At 35.7% G+C, this 18,569-nt stretch overlaps 2 protein-coding genes across 5 annotated transcripts in view; both read left to right on the forward strand.

Annotated features, from left to right (window-relative positions):
- Positions 1–575: 575 nt before the first annotated feature.
- Positions 576–10,354, forward strand: LOC106764961 (probable methyltransferase PMT10). Of its 2 annotated transcripts, none has more exons than XM_014649422.2 (9): positions 576–1,318; positions 2,718–2,867; positions 2,943–3,213; positions 7,894–8,004; positions 8,212–8,371; positions 8,648–8,905; positions 9,049–9,171; positions 9,451–9,528; positions 9,602–10,354. In XM_014649422.2, exons 1-9 carry the CDS (start codon positions 701–703, stop codon positions 9,804–9,806), a joined length of 1,974 nt encoding a protein of 657 aa, XP_014504908.1. In that variant the 5' UTR covers positions 576–700; the 3' UTR covers positions 9,807–10,354. The 2 variants fall into 2 exon arrangements, with proteins under 2 accessions (XP_014504908.1, XP_022638060.1); XM_022782339.1 differs by having other exon boundaries at positions 1,223–1,329.
- A 4,878-nt stretch (positions 10,355–15,232) lies between these two features.
- LOC106765049 overlaps positions 15,233–18,569 on the forward strand; it is a 16,176-nt gene continuing 12,839 nt past the window's right edge. Inside the window, exons 1-2 of one of the 3 annotated variants that reach the window (XM_022782341.1) lie at positions 15,233–15,443; positions 15,775–16,711. In XM_022782341.1, the coding sequence (XP_022638062.1) occupies positions 15,887–16,711 (825 nt within the window). In that variant the 5' untranslated portion in view covers positions 15,233–15,443; positions 15,775–15,886. The remainder of the gene's footprint in view (positions 15,444–15,774; positions 16,712–18,569) is intronic. The other 2 variants (XM_014649536.2, XM_014649537.2) reach the window with 2 other exon arrangements.

Raw genomic sequence — 18,569 nt, forward strand, 5'->3', positions numbered from 1 at the left:
ATCAAACAAGTCCAAACCCATGTCAAGTAGAATTGTCTCAAACATATGTCTTTGTTTATCGAACTATAACTTTCTAAGTCAAGTTTAAACGACGTTGAATTTATTTTAATTTACAAAATAAATTTAATAAATATTTAACTTGGATTGAAAAATTTCAAATAAATGTGATTTAGTTAAAACATATCTAGATTTTAAATTCATTCTATCTCGATCAAATCTAGATTAAATTTTGGAAAATCAAATTCAAAAGTATTCCTCACACAAAAACTAGAATTTTTCTTACAAACTAACAATATAACATGAATCATGATGGAACCTACTAAAATTATGCAGGATAATAGGATAACATAGTAAAAGAGTTTTTCTATTCTGAATTTCAAAATGGATAATATATGGTGTACCGTAATTGAATTTTAAATATGATATATAAACATCTTGAAGCTTGAAGAATTAAATTTTACGTATATTTTTTATTCCTCCTCAGTTTTAGATTCTGAGTGAGAGTATCTTTTTCACCCACTTACTGATCCTATTTGTCACCATTTCTAGTGTCCAACACGACACAATAACAACGCAAACACGTTATCTCATTAACTACAGCATGTTCTCACGCATTCTCGTACCAATCTCATTTCTGGTCTTAACTACGAAGTGAGATCCACACTTTCATCTGTTCTTCTCGTTCACACACTCAAACCAAATGAAGTCCCTATGGTCAATGGATTTTCTCAAAACCTCTTCATGTGTTAGAGTCACCACTCTCACACTCTTCTCCCTCACCCTCTTTCTCTTCCTCTTCACGCATTTCTCCCCCGCCTCTTACTCTTCCTTCGCTTTCTCCTCTTCTGCCGCCGTCGATGCACCCTCGCCGGAGCAGCCACCACCACCACCTCCTCCTCCTCCGCCGACTCCGCTGGCGATGCCGCCTCATCATCCGGAGCCGAAAGTGTTTCCTGAACCGCCGTTACCGCCGGTGGAGCGAATGGGGGTGTTGGACGGGAACGGCGTGATGACGGAAGATTTCAGAGTGGGGGAGTTAGATCCGGGTTTGGAGGAGGAAGGGCAAAACGGCAGCGTTTCTGTAAAGGAGAGTGGTGGTGTGAAGGAGAAAGTGGAGAAGTATAAGGTGTGTGATGTGAGGATGGTGGATTTTGTGCCTTGTTTGGATAATGAGGAAGCGATGAAGAAGTTGGAAGGGAGCGTGAGAGGGGAGAAGTACGAGCGGCATTGCCCCCAAGAAGGGATGGGCCTCAACTGTCTAGTTCCGCCGCCCAAGGGTTACCGGCGGCCCGTACTTTGGCCCAAAAGCAGAGACGAGGTACTTGCTCTGTAAGTTTTTTTTTTTGTTTCTTTGTGAAAGGTTGTTTTTCTGTCTTCTTTCTTTGGGTGGTTAGTGAGATGCATTTGGGTTTTGGTGAATAGTGGTTTTGATGAAATGACTCATTAGTTAGCACGCTTTTTTGCATGGATGATCATTAGCCAAGGACAGCTCGGGAACATGTTTAATTTTTGTTTTATGTGAAAGGATGTTTTGTCTGATGTCGCTGGTGAATTTGAGTAGGGTCGCCAACATGTTCAGTTTTTGTTTCATGTGAAAGGTTGTTTTGTGTTCTCTAGGTGGTGAACTTGAGGAGGGGTGTTTGATTGTGGCTTTGGTGAGTGGTGATATTTGAAAGAGTTAATTACTTAGTACACTGGACATGGATGGCCATTGAGAACTTGTGAGCTCATTCTAGGATAATATATGCTCGTTCTAGGAGAATTCCAAGTGCTAACCTATAAGGATACGAGTTAAGGATTCAGGTGGAAGGTTTTAGTCAGAAAGTATTACTAATGTACCCCTCTTAGTGATTTTCTATATAAAAAATAGAATGTATATATTAATTGTTTAACCCATGAACTTAATAGTGGGATCATTTTTTGAAATGAAAAAAATTGCACGATTATTTTTGAGATGCTTGTCTTTTAACGAGAAGCTAAAATGAATGAGCAGGAGATGAACCGTGATCAATTGGTGGCAGGTGAAAGAAATTTAACTTATAGGGATCGTTGAATTTGCATTTGTTTTAATCTGAACCTTTACATCAGGATAATCTAGAAAAGAAAATTTTATCATCTAGAGTCTTAAGCACCAATAAGAAGAATGTATTAAATGATTTTTTTAGTTATGTGAAGAGTGAGAGAGGGAGACCAAGGACTTTAGAAGAAATTGTTCTGAGTAATATTGAAAGTCCCCATAAGGCTAATTTATAGTATATATAATTAGGAGGAAATCTCCCCTTATAAGCCGATTTTGTAAGGTTGATTTAGGCTTAAATTCATTTCTTAACATGGTATCAGAGGTGTATTGGAAACCAGTTTTATGGAGTTGAATTAAGTTTAAAGTTCATTTCTTATCAAGTAATCTCATGGTAAATAATATTCTTAAGAATTCAGTTTTTAACTGAGTCCAATAGCAATGTGTGATCCATGTAGCCAATCTAACCTAGTAGGATAAGACTTTTGTTGTTAGTCTTTGGTATTTTGAAGTTTGATTTATATCTTAATTAGATGGTGGGAGCTGAATCTGATATTTTGTTCAAAATTTATTGAATTTTTTCTTAATTTTGTTAATCTTGATTTAACAAACTCTTGAACTTTAAATTTTGTATCATCTCACACTTTTCAATTGGTTTGAATTGGGAAGAAAGGGGTTGTTAACATGTGTGGAATTACAGGTTTGGTTTAGTAATGTACCCCATACACGTTTGGTTGAGGATAAAGGTGGGCAAAATTGGATATCAATAAAGAATGATAAATTTGTTTTTCCTGGTGGTGGAACTCAGTTTATACATGGTGCAGATAAATACCTGGATCAGATTTCTGAGGTTAGTCTCTTATTTAAATTTGTTCTGATATTTGTTGCTAACATATTGAGAGCACTTTTGAAATTGAATGTGCAGATGGTTCCTGACATTTCATTTGGTAAAAACATCAGAGTTGCATTAGACGTTGGCTGTGGAGTGGCAAGTTTTGGTGCCTTTTTGATGCAACGTAATGTGACCACTCTTTCAATAGCTCCAAAAGATGTTCATGAAAATCAGATTCAATTTGCACTTGAGCGAGGTGTGCCTGCCATGGCAGCAGTATTTGCTACACGTCGTTTATTATTCCCAAGCCAGGCATTTGATCTCATCCATTGCTCAAGATGCAGAATTAATTGGACTCGTGATGGTACTTCCTCTTTATTTAAGCCTTTGATCTCTCATTGTTCACCTCCTAACTATTCTATGGTTTTTTAAAATTTATATCAAACATGAAACACATAGCGCCTTGTGACCGAAACAGTTCTTTCAGGATAGAGGCTTGTGCTGGGTTAAATAATGCCATCTTGTAACATGATGGCTATGAGGGATGCCATTATTTGTTTGTGTTCATAAGGGTAATAGAGGATTGTGGCAGGGCTTAATATCAATACAGGTGGCATCATGTAATAGAGGATTGTGGCAGTTGTGGGGACGATTGGGAGTAGGCCATGGTTGTGGGAAAGACATGTTGAAATTCATTGATGAGGGTTATGGGGGTAGGATTAGTGGTGAAGAGGGGGGAGGGAGAAACTATGTTATGGTCAATGTGATGATAAGTATTAAGGAGTAAATTTTAAACCTAACTCAATTCTACAAAATCAGCTTGTAAGGTGAGGTTTGCACCGACATATATACTGTAAATTAGCCTTATAAGGTGAGATTTACGCCTACATATATGCTCTAAATTAGCTTTATCTCTAGTCGATGTGAGACTTCCAACACACCTTTCGTATTGAAGTATATACATCTCGTGCATGGGATTAGACATTAATGGATGGTCTGATAACGACCTGATAGCATGTGGAATGATATGTCCAACAAATACAAATCTCACTGGGATAGACTCTAACCAGACTCTGATACCATTTTATGAAGTGAACTTTAAGTCCAACTCAATTTTACAGAACTGGTTTGTAAGGTGAGGTTTGCACCCACATTGACCTTATCTCTAGTTGATGTACGACTTTCAACAATAAGTAAGCAATTGTAGAGATGCAATGGAGTCTATGTGTAGAAATGACAAATTTGGTGGAAAGATGTTATTGTGCGGTGGTTAGATGTAGATCCAAAAAGGGTAAAATGAGAGTTTTATTGGGTAAAAAGAAAGCATAAGGAGTGGAAAAATCAGCTCTCATGGGGCCTAAGGTTGCAACTAATCCATGCCTAGAACCACATCAGACCCTTCATAGGGATAAGGTAAAAAGGGTTGAAGGAGTGTGATTGAATAGATATTGTTGTTGAGAATCTAAGTGCGAGGTTAAGTCCCACATTAGGTAGAAATGAGAAAGTGGAGTAGTATATAAAGGTGAAGATCCATTAACTCATTGCCTTTAGATTTTGGGTAGAGAGCGGTGTCAATTTCTTATGTGATTGGACTCAGATCTCATTGGTGTTGTATCTCTCCACGTTCAATATGTCTTCATTGCCAACCATAACCGAAAAGAATGTGTCATTGATGACTTGGAAGGATTAGTTGAAATGAAGCAGGCAGATCATGGATTTCATTGATGATAGGGAGGTTTCGACTAGGGTTTNATAATCCTCTCCTATCAAGAGGAGAAAATGGCTGGTTGTATGTTTTTGACCCAGATACTGAACTGTATTTTACTTTTGTTTGAAACTTTTACTTATTTCATTTCTTCGCTCTTATTTTGTTTTTCATTAACACAAACCTAAGATAGTAAGAAATAAAGACACATGTCCTCGTTATCTTTCAGATTATATATATATATATATATATATAGTGTAGATAAAACTTTATGGTGACTTTTTTTTCTCTTTAAAATAAGTACATAAAAATGATTTTAGGATATTCATAGCCTTTATATTAAACTGGAATAAGTGTCAAAATAAAAATATTTCTAATCACGCTAAAACAAAAATATTTCAAATCATGCTAAAACAGAAATATTTTTTAGAAACATAGTTTTTAATCTATATAAACAAAGGTATGTAATTACATATTTTATTTTCGAGTTTGTTTTTTGTAACTTAGAGTGTGCTTAACGGTTGAATACCAAATTTAGTGCAGATATTGATTAACTCATATAAGTTCACTTTTTTAGAATTGAACTCTAAAACAGCTCAATTATTATCTCAAATAATTTAGTTTCTTTTAATTTATTATAATATAGTTAATTATAGTTTAGTATAATTTAGTTTGATTTGCCTGTCCCTAGTTATGGGAGGGATAGTGTCATTCATGAGTATTTAGGTTTTGAAAGTTGGATTTTGGACTCAACTAATTTAGTGAGATCAAGCACTTGATAGATACGTGAGGGTTGCAGGATGACTAGCTCTCAACAAATCTTGGGTATAAGGCCAAAAATAAAACAGCTAAGGGTCGTTTTCAGAGTAAACTAAATTACTCTGTTGTATAGTTTTTCAAAAGTGGCTTGGCAATCAGAGACTGAACCATTTTGGCACAGCTTGAAGCTTGATGGTTACTAGAAGGGCCAAAACATAACTCCAAAGCCTAGCTAAAGTTCGCCAATCAACCAACTTGTGATTTTGGTACATCCATTTAAACCCAGCCTTAAGCATCTTCTTACATGAAAAAAGCAGCCATGTGGAGGCAGAATTCCCAAGGGATTGGTAAAAATTAAAGTACTAGTTAGCTTGAAACAACCAATCTAAAGGGTCTGTGCCCTCAATAGGAGTAGTTTGTTTGGAGCTTGGGGAAATGAAAAGGGAGGATGGGGTAGGTGGGAAAGATGCATGAGTTCGGGAAGTTGTTGTAGTATTGGGCTGTTGTATAGACTACTTGAGAAGGGTTTGAACTGGATGATGACTCTGAGGTTTGCAAAGGCATGGTTGTGGATTGGTTCATGGCTTTGTGGTCGGTTGCAGGAGAGGTGGGAACAATGTTTGTCTCATTTTTAAATTCTAAGGAAGTTTGGCGAGCTTCCATGGTAATTTGAAGTGTGGTATGGGGAGTTTCATTAAAATCACTGTTAAATATAGTGAAAATTATATATTGGAATTAATCCCTTGTGATAAATACACACATAGGGTTCTCTATTTATAATAGAAGAAATATGGGCTAAGCCCAAATAGAAATGAAAATGTAAGAATAAAATAAAATAAAATAAGAACAATGTTTCCCTAATAAACATATAGGACTATATTTCCCTAATTAACATAAGCACAATATAAACTAAATATAATATCTCTAACACTCCCCCTCAAGCTGGAGCATACAGATTGTATGGACCAAGCTTGGAAATAAACTCAATTTGAAATATATGATCGGTCTTCAAGAGTGTGCGGCAAACAAATGCGCAATCACATGTCGACGAACAACTAACAACAATTTATTGCGAAACTTCAAATAACACCATGAAACTTCAAGTGGGATGACTTTGACAAAGGAGAACAACAACAAACTCCAAGGATTGGATTGCCATCAAGTAAGGATGAGGCTTGCATCAAAAGCGACAAAACTACAGGGAATGCCATCACTGACTGATGGGGCCTGTAGTGGCTAAAAGTGACAAAATACAAGGAATGCCATCACTGACTAATGGGGCCTATAGTGGCTAAAAGCGACAAAACTACAGGGAATGACTGACTGATGGGGCCTGTAGTGGCTAGAAGCGACAAAACTGCAAGGACTGCCATAATTGACTAGTGGAGTCTGAAAGCCTGAAACCTGGCTGGAAACATACTCCCCTCACGACGAACGGCGGAAATGACGGCGCGCCGATGACAGACCGTGAAAGTGGAAGATCATAATGAGCTCTTATTCATCAAAGCACCCAAAAACAAATCTTACGGATTTGACAAAGGGTTGGTGAAATTGTTTCAACCCATAATTTTAGTGTTGAAATTTCTTGGTGTTAACCACTGACTGTCCTTGAAGACCTTTCAGAATAGAGAAGAAGATAGTGGAAGCAGTAGAGGGGTGTTGGTGCATCAGTGGCACAAGTGGCGGAGACGACGGCCGGAGACGGTGGCCGGAGACGACGGCCGGAGACGGTGGCCGGAGACGACGGCCGGAGACGGTGGCCGGAGACAACGGACTGCCGGTGACGGTGGCCGGTGGCAGCGAAAGGCCGGTGACGGTGGCCAGCGGCAGCGGACGGCCGGTGACGGTAGCCGGCGGCGGCGGACTGCCTGTGACGGTGGAGAAGCTGCAGGTGACGGCTGGTGGCGAGTGGCAACAGGCAGTGGCGGACAGCAACCCCGGACATATGTGAGAGATAGAAACCAAAGATTGCCCATTTAAGTATAAAGGCACAGGTTGGAAAACCGGCGGCAACAAAGACAAAGTAAAAATGGATCAGAAAACCTGCTCTAATATCATGTTAAATATAGTGAAAATTATATATTGAAATTAATCCCTTGTGATAAATACACATATAGGATTCTTTATTTATAATAGAAGAAATATGGGCTAGAAGAAATATGGGCTAAGCCCAAATACAAATGAATATGTAAGAATAAAATAAAATAAGAACAATGTTTCCCTAATAAACATATAGGAACTATATTTCCCTAATTAACATAAACCCAATATAAACTAAATATAATATCTCTATCAATCACAACCAAATGTGAATTAGGTCTATAGAGCAGCTAATTTTTTCAAGATAATCTAGAGGGTTTCTTCTATGTCTTTGGCGGTTTGGGAGGCATGGAGGTGGGCAATGAAAACACCAATTTGATACGAAGTGCACAGTAGGTCAAGGAAAACATAAAATATCAAATCTATTAAAATTCTTAAAAGAGATAATACATGACAGCTCATTGTAGATAGCGCACTATCATTTGCTATTTTTGATTAGCAATGTGACTAATATTCTGTTTTTACATGGCTTTAATGGAGATGGAATTTTGCTTCTTGAGGCCAACAGGCTCCTGAGAGCAGGTGGCTACTTTGTCTGGGCAGCACAGCCTGTTTACAAACATGAAGAGGCCCTTCAAGAGCAATGGAAAGGTAGCTCATAATTTCTGTGTTTACCTAACAGCAGTAATATTTTTCAATGGGTAATGGGTTGATAGATACTTAAACGTTGAGGGTCAACTATTTTCTCAATCCATTCTTTCTGTAATCAACATGATATGGCATATAAAAATGACCTAGATCTTCATATATTGACATTGGATATTTAGTTTTAAACCCAATGGTCTTTGGACTGAACAGAAATGGAGAACTTGACAACTCACATTTGTTGGGAACTTGTACAAAAGGAGGGTTATATTGCTATATGGCAGAAGCCTATGAACAATAATTGCTACCTTAGTCGAGACATGGCTGAGCATCCTCCATTATGTGAGTCCAATGACGATCCAGATAATGTTTGGTATGACACTGTATACATTGTTTAATCCTGCCATATATCTCTGATTTGTGGTCGTCATTATTACTTGAACTGGAATTTAGAAAATAGGAGTGAGTGATGTCAAGATTGATTGTCATTCTAAGAAAGTTTACTGAAAGTTATAATGAAGAAATTGTTGCAACTTTGGCTTTCCATAGGATTCATACCGTAAAAGTTTAACTTGTCAATTATAAGTATATGCCTGCATTTCTTTACAATCACAAAATCAGTACTTATGATAGCCACAACAATTTGCAGGTATGTCAACCTTAAGGCTTGCATCACTGAAATACCTAGTAATGGATTTGGAGCAAATGTTACAGAGTGGCCTTTGCGTCTCCATGAACCACCAAAAAGGCTCCAAAGCATCCAATTGGATGCCATTGTATCCAGAGATGAACTTTTCAGGGCTGATACAAAATATTGGTTTGAAATAATGGAAAGTTACGTTCGGGCTTTCCGTTGGAAGGAGTATAACCTGAGAAATGTAATGGACATGAGGGCAGGATTTGGAGGGTATGGGAGTATTACTTTTCTTGTTATCTTTATCTCTTTTTTTTTTGTGACATTTTGCAGTTATTTGACTTGTATAAAATGTTTGTCTGACCTTGCTAATAGCAGTGTGTATTATGACATTACTTTTACTCTGATAACTGCAGGGTTGCTGCTGCACTGCTTGATCTCGGTATTGACTGTTGGGTTATGAATGTTGTCCCTGTTAGTGGATTCAATACATTGCCTGTTATATATGACCGTGGGCTGATAGGAGTTGTGCATGATTGGTATGTGATTTTTGTCTTTACACTATGAAAGTTGATATTTAATGTGCTTTTATGTCTTATCTAAGTGAGTTGAGAGCTCACCGAGAATTTGGAGGCATTTGAGTATAACAAGCAATTAATCACACACTGGCAGAATGAGATCTAAACTAGAAGAGATAAACAAATCTATAGCATTAGTTTATTTATTTATTCTACTTTTGAAACCAGTTGCCAAATATTTTCATGTGTCTCTTTTCATTTTCTTAATTTTTACTGAGGAGAGAATTTCTGCCTTGACAGGTGTGAACCATTTGACACCTACCCTAGAACATATGATCTGCTGCATGCAGCAGGTCTTTTCTCTGTTGAAAAGAAGAGGTGTGTATGACACTACTTTTTTCTTTATATACACTTCCCATTATTAGTGTTTGATAAACTAATTGTTTCTCAGGAATAAGTGTAACATCTCAAGCATTATGCTTGAGATGGATCGGATGCTAAGACCAGGAGGGCGTGTATATATACGTGACACCACATTTATTATTGGTGAACTTGAAGAAATTGCAACTGCATTGGGATGGTCAAGTTCCCTAAATGATGTAGGAGAGGGTCCCTATTCAAGTTGGAAGATATTAAGGTCTGAGAAACCATTCTGAGTTGCTCAATTGTGTCAGAAACATTTTTGAAGAAATGTTTGTAAATTGGCTCATGCAACCGGAACATGACACTCCACCTGATATCTCATTCTGTTGCAAAATGTGGACAAGACTAACCCCGTTCATGTAATTTTCTAAGAAAATCATCTATTTGCTAAAAGTGGTAGCCTTCAGTGTTGGATCCCTACTAACAGTTTTCTTCTAAACACTTCACACACAAAAAATAAGAATAATTGTCTTGTATCAATCACTACAGTATTGGTCATATGTTTAGGAAATAATTTTGTGTAATTAATCCTCGTGTGATGTAAGCTCAAGTTAGTGTAGACTAGACCAGATGCTTGAAAGTTGTTTATTATGTGACAGAAAAGCTTCACCTGTAATGTTCTCTGTTCCCTCACTCCCACAAGCTAGGGTTTGATAGTGTTTGTTGTTGTGATAAGATGACTGTTAAGAGTAATGAGCTTGTTGGAAACGATCTCTATACTGTATTATTGTATCTTTTATTTATTTATTCCAGATACAATAAATTACTTTATTCGTACTCTTCTACTATTCTTCTATCTGTATGATGTGTTATTCCATCAACTAGGAATTACCTGCATATCTTCTCAGTTTTCTGATAATGGCCGAATGTTCTGAATCATAAGTAGACACTAATAACATCACTGTGTTTTGGCACACCTTATTGTTATTTTGGATTAAATGTAGATGTTTCATATTTTTTCGATTCCATGTTTCAGTTTTCAAAAGATCACATAAAGTAGAACAAAATGTTATATGGTATTATATTTCACTGCTTAGATTATCTTGAATTGAAAGGAATTGAAATTGTCTTGGACGGAATCAATGCAATTTTATATTTAAAATATTCTTTGTTTCCCTTTCCCCATATTCGTGAGCTAGCATTCGATCAATGAAATTATCAGAAGCCAGTGCCATTTTTCTCCTCGACCAAAGACCTTTTACATTAGACCAAACAAAGTTATCTTACCTTCCAAGCCTCTCATAAACCTTTCCAAAATGACTCTCATAACCTTACCCACCTATGACTAGGGCTAAGTTTACCCACCTATGACTAGGGCTAAGTCGACGAAAAAACATTTCTTGAGGTTCCTCGTTGAACATGTTGCATGTTTGTATCCTTAGTTAGGCATGTATCTTGATTGAGGCGATGAGATTGTAATTGGAGTTTTTGTTTACTAAGGCACCACTACCAGTTGAGTTTGTCAACATATAAAAGGATTGCAATAGAAATTGATCACTGACATTGTGGTGTGGATAGTCATAATTTCTTGAATCTTTTTCAGTATTCACAAAGTGTTTATATCTAAGTTTGATGTGTTTATATCTAAGTTTGATGTCATACATGTCTTTTATGATTGAGACAGCGTTGGATGTAGGAAAAAAAAAATTCTCCAGGAATAATCTCTTTAAATTGTTTCAACTAGTTATAAAATTGAAAGGAAGGTGGTACAACCAATCCTTAGCACTATAATGGAAAAGTCTTTAGTTTGTCATGTTTGTTGGGAACACTAACAGGTGCCATGATAGAACATAACCTTCAAATCTATGCAACAAATGGATTAGGAGGTCCCATGGTAGAAAATAACCTTCAAATCTATGCAACATAACCTTCAAATCTATGCAACAAATGGATTAGACTTTTTGTAAATACAAATGGAACAATTATATAGAACGTTGGAACTATTATATAGAACGTTGATGGTTAACAATAGGCTCAATAAGTTCCTTAGGAGTTTTATTGTTGTATGTGATTATAGAATCATAAGGCAAATCAAAATATAGAATGTAATAAAGATATTGATAGCACTCCACTAGTTAGGTTAGACTAAAACTTGAAGAAAAGCTATGGTGATGATGAGATGGAACAAGGGGTGTGGAAGTTGGTAGGTTAGGAGGAGAAGACTCACGACCTTGGTGCTTGGATGATGATGGGGTGGTGTTTGATGGTGCTTTAAGAGAAGTTAGGTGATGACAATCTTCTTAACTACGCTAAAACTGGAATAAGCCATGGTGATAGTGAAAATGGTGAAATGATGTAGAATTTGGTGGGTTGAGGGGAAGAAGGCTCAAGCCCTTGGCTCTTGGATGATGATAGGGTGGTGTTTGATGGTGCTCTTAGAGAGGTTAGTCCAACTCAAAAGGAAAGTGACTACATGCGCTAAGCCTTTTACTCTCACTCTCATTTTTCTTATCTTCGTTACTGTAGAAATCATTAACCCTTACGATCATGGTCCTTTTGGTGCGGTATTGTGATGCAATTTGACATCTACCAAGATACTTGAAACATTTAATGTCACTTGTGTGAGTGTGAGATGATGTTCCTACCCTTGGTCTTTCTCTTTTCTTTCTCTAGATTCCTAGATGGTTTTTCTTCTACCAATTGTTTACCCTTTCTCTTGTAGTCTTTCTTAAAACTAGAGTTAGAGTGGAGAACTTTCAAACTTTTTCTCAAGAGTTGTTGCTTTACCTTTATACAAATTTTGTACCAAGTCATTTAAGTCTTAGTAGGACAACAATTCTACTATATCCCTAATCTCAAAATTGAAACCACTAAGAAACCTAGAGTTGATTGTCTTTTCCTCTTCTCTAATTCCCATCCTCACCATATAGAGCTCCATTCTTTGCCTATACTATTCAACACTTATGTCTCTTTGTTGGAGCCTTTGGAGTTTGTCCAATAGCTCCCTGTGATAGTAGGAGGGGATGTGCCTTCCTCTCATGACACTTTTCAAGTCATTCCAATAAGTGACTTAAGGGAAATTAAAGAGTTTTCCCTCTCTTACAAGGGAAGTCCACCAATACATGACATTCCCTTAGAAACTCAAGGTGGCTAGGATGACTTTCCTCTCTGTTATGATTTCATGGCATTAAAAAGGTTACTTAAATTACATCTCCCAATCTAGATCTGCCTCAACATCTTCTTTCCCATAGAAATAGGGGAGGTCTACCTTAATCTCTTTTGGAGGATGTTCTTTTTCATGTTCTCTTGCCACTGTATGTGGATGAGGTTGATAATATTGATTGACAATCCTACTCTCTTCTTTAAAGTCTGTGATTGGCGTTGGAGTTTTTGAACTCCTTTTTTTAGAGACTCTTACTTTTAATTTTCTTATTTCCTCTTAAACTCTCTCTTGTTTTTCATTAAGAATCTTAAGTTCTTCTTCTAATGAAGCAATATATTTTTCCTTTTCAACCATTTCTTTTTCTTTTTAGAGAGTTTCTTACTTTTGCCAAACTTTTAGTGATTTTAGTTCCTTAGCCAAATGTGTTAAACTTGGTTGGACCTCCTCACTAGAATCACTACCAATTTGGTAAGAAGGAGTCCTAAACATTCTTAAAGTTTTCAAAAAGATGCTACACGAAAAAAAAATTACTTAGTATTTCAAAAGGAGTTCCTTAAGAGGCTTAAGGAAGTAAAAAAAGTCTCAAGTTTGCTTCTAATAAATGGAGGTGATACACAATGGATTGCTTAAGAACCAAGTCTTTCCTAGCCAAAGTTTACCTCAAACTTCTCCAAGGGAACTAGACTTGAAATAAAAGTAAACACATACTAAGTAACAATAATTAAGGAAAACAAATAAACCAAGTTATGCAACCTAATAGTTAAGTTAGAAGGAACTTTGGATCCTTCAAACTTACCAACTAAGAGACGAAAATTACTATGTTTTAGAGGTTCTTGTTAGGAGATGAGATTATGCACCAAATGCTCTCTCAAGACACCTAACAAGGTCGAATTACAAAGATAATAAAATAAGTTTCAAGTCAAAGAAATGCACACAAACTTTGCTCTTCCTCCAAAGAAATAAGTTACAAGTCAAAAAGATACACGACCCAAAAATTATTCCTACTCTAAAAGCTCCATGATGGCCTAAGATAACCTAAGAGATAGAGTCTAGGTCCATCTTCCACAAATGACTTCAACTATTTTTGAAAGTGTTTTGACCATGATTAAGAAATATGCCATAAGGTATAAAGTATAAAAATAAAAAATGTACACTGTTAAAATGACTATTTAAATGAATGAATGAATTGTTTTTGGTGATATTCATGAAAAGTTTTGTAAATCTTAAAATCAAATGAATGTAATGGATAAGGTACATAGATAGTACGAAGATACCACAATATTTCAAAGCCTAGTTATATGAACTATGTGCTAAATATACTAAAAAAATAGGTGAAGAAAAACACAAAATGTAGTGACAATAGAGTTTTTGTGGTTTTAAGAACCTTTAAATTACTTTGAATATTGACAATCAATGGTAATTTTTTTCTACCTCGATACAAATGTTATTTATGTTTTTTTTTTTGAATTTTTTGTTCACAAAAGTTAGGTCAATTTGAAAATTTAAGTGTGACACTAATTTATATGTTGTGCTCTACACTAAATTTGGCAAATCTAGTGTTTAAACCCTTCATTTCATTCATTTGTCAACACTAAAGTTAAAAAAAAAAATAACGTGTAAATGTGATACCAATAATGTCAATTAAAAATAACCTATATTTGATGGTTTTGTATATATTATTAATAAGCAAAACAATGTTAAATGCATTATCTAATTTCATTTAGTCATGGTATGTCAAATAACATCTATCATAACTTCCAAACCTATTTTAATAAATATATATGTCATGCGCCACTAAGTATTAACTTTAATATTTTAATTTATCTTCGATATACATATTTTACATTTTACACTCACTTTGTTCTTCTTCAAAATCCATAAAGTAATTTTGGATTTCACCAAACTCTTAGCATGTTAACAATATGAATATCTCATTAGTTTTTCATTTAAACTCATAATTATGATTTATGATTTCACCAAACACTTACAAATCATGATTACCACAAATATAAGCATCATTATTGTCATAATAAAATTTATTACTTTCTAGAACATGTAATCCAAAAGTTAAAAAATAACTTCTAGATTAGATCATGCAAAAGTTAAAATACAAAAATATAAATTAATTCTACATGAATTAAGAACCAACCATATTTCCACATTAATCAATATGGAAGAGATGGAAGAGCGAATGACAATTTGAAAGTGTTTTGTTTTTGGGATTATAAAAGTTAAATTTACAGTTTAAGATTATAAAAGTTAAATTTTGAAAGTAGGAATAATTATATGGAATTTTGCAATCCAAAACTAAATTATCAATATGAATCATAAAATCTAGAATGTTACAGCAACTTGGTTGAAGGTGAAATTACTATGGATGACTCTATTCAAAAGGGTAAGGACAGTAATCTTGAACATCAATGAATGTTTTGGAGGTTAAAGGAGTTATAAAACATTGAAAAAGAAGGTGTGAGAGGAAAATCTGAAAGTAGACTAGCTTTTTATGAATCTTTCATGGGCTTTCTCAAAGCCCAACCCCAACCAGAGCCACGTGGCTCTTGGAACTATATTAATTTTTTTTAAAGGAAAAGATGGAGAAAAGAAATGACCGGGGAAAGAAAGACTGTTCTGTTTAAATAAAACAAGAAGGATAAGAGAGAAACACCTTCTTCTTCTTTGTTACCGCTTCAACTTCTTAACAATTTCACATTCACTTTCTTCCAATTCGCGTTAGTTAACCCACTCGCTCTAATTCCCTCTCTGCACTGTAAGAGTTTCTTCCTCTTCAATTTTCGCTCGCTGTTTCAGTTTCCGTTTTTGGTACACAATTCTTAAATGTTAAATGAATAGTTAAAGCTTTTGGGGTGCTTTTGTTTTTTCAGTTTTTTTTTGAATGTTTACTGAATTTTGTGCCATGAAAGTGTGTCGGTGTTTTGTTTGTGTTAGTTGTTTTTTAGCTTTTGTTTCTGCTTACGCTGCATTTACCTTAGTGGTTGAAGTTGAGGTGGCTGTTTTGTTGGTTTATATGGGTTTTCGGAATGGAGTGCGTGTATTTTAAATTGCGTTGTGTTGGTGACTTTGGTGTTTATGGTTTTCAGAGTTGTTGATCGGTGAAGTTGGTTAGAGACAAATCTTGAAGAGTTTTGGATCTGTTTCCGGGGAAACCCTAGTTTTCTGCCGTGAGTATTTGGAAATTGGGATTCTGTGGAGATGCAAGCTGAGGATGGAACTGGCAATGGTGATAAGTGGGCTGTGTTGGGTAGGAGGTCAGACTCTGAAGATAGAGATTACGGGGGCAGAATTCTAGGTGGAAATAATGTTGCTGGTGAAGAAGGTCGGGGCTTGAAGGATGAAGCTTTAAAGGATGGGGTTGTGGTTGAAGGTGAAGAAGTTCGGGGTTTGAAGAAGGAAGCTGTTGATAGTAGGGTGACGAGTAAAGGTGGGAATGGTATTGCTGAAGGTGAAGAAGTGCGGGTCTTGAAGCCTGAAGCTATAAATAATGGGGTGACGCACGAAGGAGGAAATGGTGTTGCAAATAGGAAAGAAGTTTGGGGTTTGAAGAATGGAACTGTAAATACTGGGTTAACAGTTGTGGGGGGCAATGGTGTTGCTGAAGGTGAAGAAAAAGTTCAGGACTTGAGGAATGAAACTGTAAATAATGGAATGGTACTTGAGGGTGGAAATGGTGTTGCTGAAAGCAAAGAGGTTTTGGCCTCAAAGAAGGAAGTTATAAATAATGGAGTGGCAATTGCTGATGGTAATGTTGTTACTTACAGTGGAGAAGATCTGGGCTCAAAGGATGAAGCTGTAAACAATGAGGTGGCAATTGCAGATGGGAGTGGTGTTACTCCGGTTGAACATGATCGCTTGAAGAATGAAACTGTAGATCATGTAGAAGTACTTACAGATGGATTTGGTGTTGTAGAAGGGAAGTCTGGTGCAGTTGAATGTTTCCGAACATATAAGAGGCGCAAGCATGTAAAATGTGCTTCAGAATTTAAACTTCAGGAAAACAGCAGAAAGCATTTGGAAGTGGTAAGTTACCTGTTTGACCAGTTTATCCCTACTGCTTTTACAACATGTGTGCCTTTGATGGTTCTGTATATCTATTTGTCATCACTCCGTACAAGATGTTTCATGTGTTATTTATGTCATTTTATAAAATTGTTACAGGTGGTGATAGCTGGTAGATTGTTAGGTTTATGTTAAAAAGAGGTCAATCACCTTTTTTTTTCTTTGTTTTTTTTGTAAGATGAAAACGTGCCTATTACTTGTAGTTATGGAATAATTTGCAGGAGTGCTGATATTCAAGGGTATATGGATTGGATTGGACTTGTAATTATAAATGTTTTAGTTAACTAGTTTGAAAAATATGACTATGGAGAGATATTATCCTTCCTTGGTTAATTATGAATGATTTACTCTGGCTATATTTGAGTGGATGTAGTACGGTGGTTGTTTCTTTAGCTGCTCCCTAAGGCATTTGTTCTAACATTCGATATTAGGTTTCTGGTTTCTTGCTGTGGCTTCTAAGTATATTGTAGTGAGTATTTGTAGAAGATTTGTTAAGCTGAGTGATGCATTAGAAAAACGTAAAGTAGAATGCTAGTGCTAGTAGACGAAATACTGAATACTGCTAATCCTTTTGTCTATGTGCTCTTTAGTCTTAATTTGTTAATGCTACAAAGATAGTTACTTGGACACAAACACAGATATGATCTGAGTTCAATAAGTATGCCAAATGTTAGTACGAGTAACCTAAGTAACCCATCATGAACTGCATTTGATTATTAGGTGTGTTACTTAATGTTAAATTTGTGAATTTAAGAACAAAAATGATGAGAACATCTTCACATGACAAAATCTGGGGATCATTTCTCTTAAACGTTTTAGATATTGTGCATTGGAGCAGCTATGGCTGGTTAAAATTTTATTACGTCCAAAATGGAAGTGTACTCAGTTCAAATCCAAGGGAAAAATGTATTTTGGTTATGGATCATACTTGATAGTTTTATTTATGACAAAAGAGAACTAATTGGCAAAGTCAATGTTTGACATTGCTATTGTGCAAAGATCAAATCCTCATGCATGTACACTGTTGATGAAGAATAATTATGTACAAAAGTAAAGCTGAGTTGCAACCTATGTGGTGTTGTAAACTCTAGGAAAGAGAGAAACATTAAGTTGAAACCATGTGCTTTTTAGGATACACAAGAGTTCTATTTATATTGAGAAAAAGGAATTAGTACAATAAACAGAGGAGATTTGATATCCTCTAGTAATAAATATACGATACAGGAATAATAAAAAAGGTTCCTAGTAAAACAGATAATCTGGATATTCTTCATTATATAGGGGAATCAATTACGTATTTCTAAAATTTTAACACTCCCCTTCAACTAGAGCATATAAGTTGTATGTTCCCAAGTTACTACAAATATAGTCAATCTTGGTCCTCTTAGAGACTTGGTGAATATGTCAACCAACTATTCAATAGAGTTGACAAATCTAGTAACTCCAGTATCCAGACTCCAATTTTTCTCTTTTGCAATGAGAATCCATCATAATATGTTTGTTCCTCTCATGAAAGATAGGATTTGAGGCAATGTGTAATGTTGCTAGATTGTCACATTCAAGGTGCATTTAGGAATTTCCATCAAATTTGAGCTCTTTGAGAAGTTGTTTTAAGCCATATGAGCTCAAAAGTGACTAGTGTCATTGCCCTATATTTTGTTTCTTACTTTTCTGCAATAGTAAATTACCTTAAACAAGATCACAATTGATTTGCCAGCTAGAAGGTGTTAGAGATATTATATTTAGTTTATATTGTGTTTATGTTAATTAGGGAAATATAGTCCCTATATGTTTATTAGGGAAACATTGTTCTTATTTT

Source organism: Vigna radiata, chromosome 6 (genome assembly GCF_000741045.1).
Source record: "Vigna radiata var. radiata cultivar VC1973A chromosome 6, Vradiata_ver6, whole genome shotgun sequence".
In the NCBI taxonomy this organism is placed as follows: domain Eukaryota; kingdom Viridiplantae; phylum Streptophyta; class Magnoliopsida; order Fabales; family Fabaceae; genus Vigna; species Vigna radiata.

Coding starts and splice junctions, on each gene's coding strand:
- LOC106764961 (XM_014649422.2), top strand. CDS start 701: ATGAAGTCCCTATGGTCAATGGATTTTCTCAAAACCTCTTCATGTGTT. Junction 1,319..2,717: donor GGCCCAAAAGCAGAGACGAG/GTACTTGCTCTG, acceptor GTGGAATTACAG/GTTTGGTTTAGTAATGTACC. Junction 9,172..9,450: donor ATAGGAGTTGTGCATGATTG/GTATGTGATTTT, acceptor CTGCCTTGACAG/GTGTGAACCATTTGACACCT.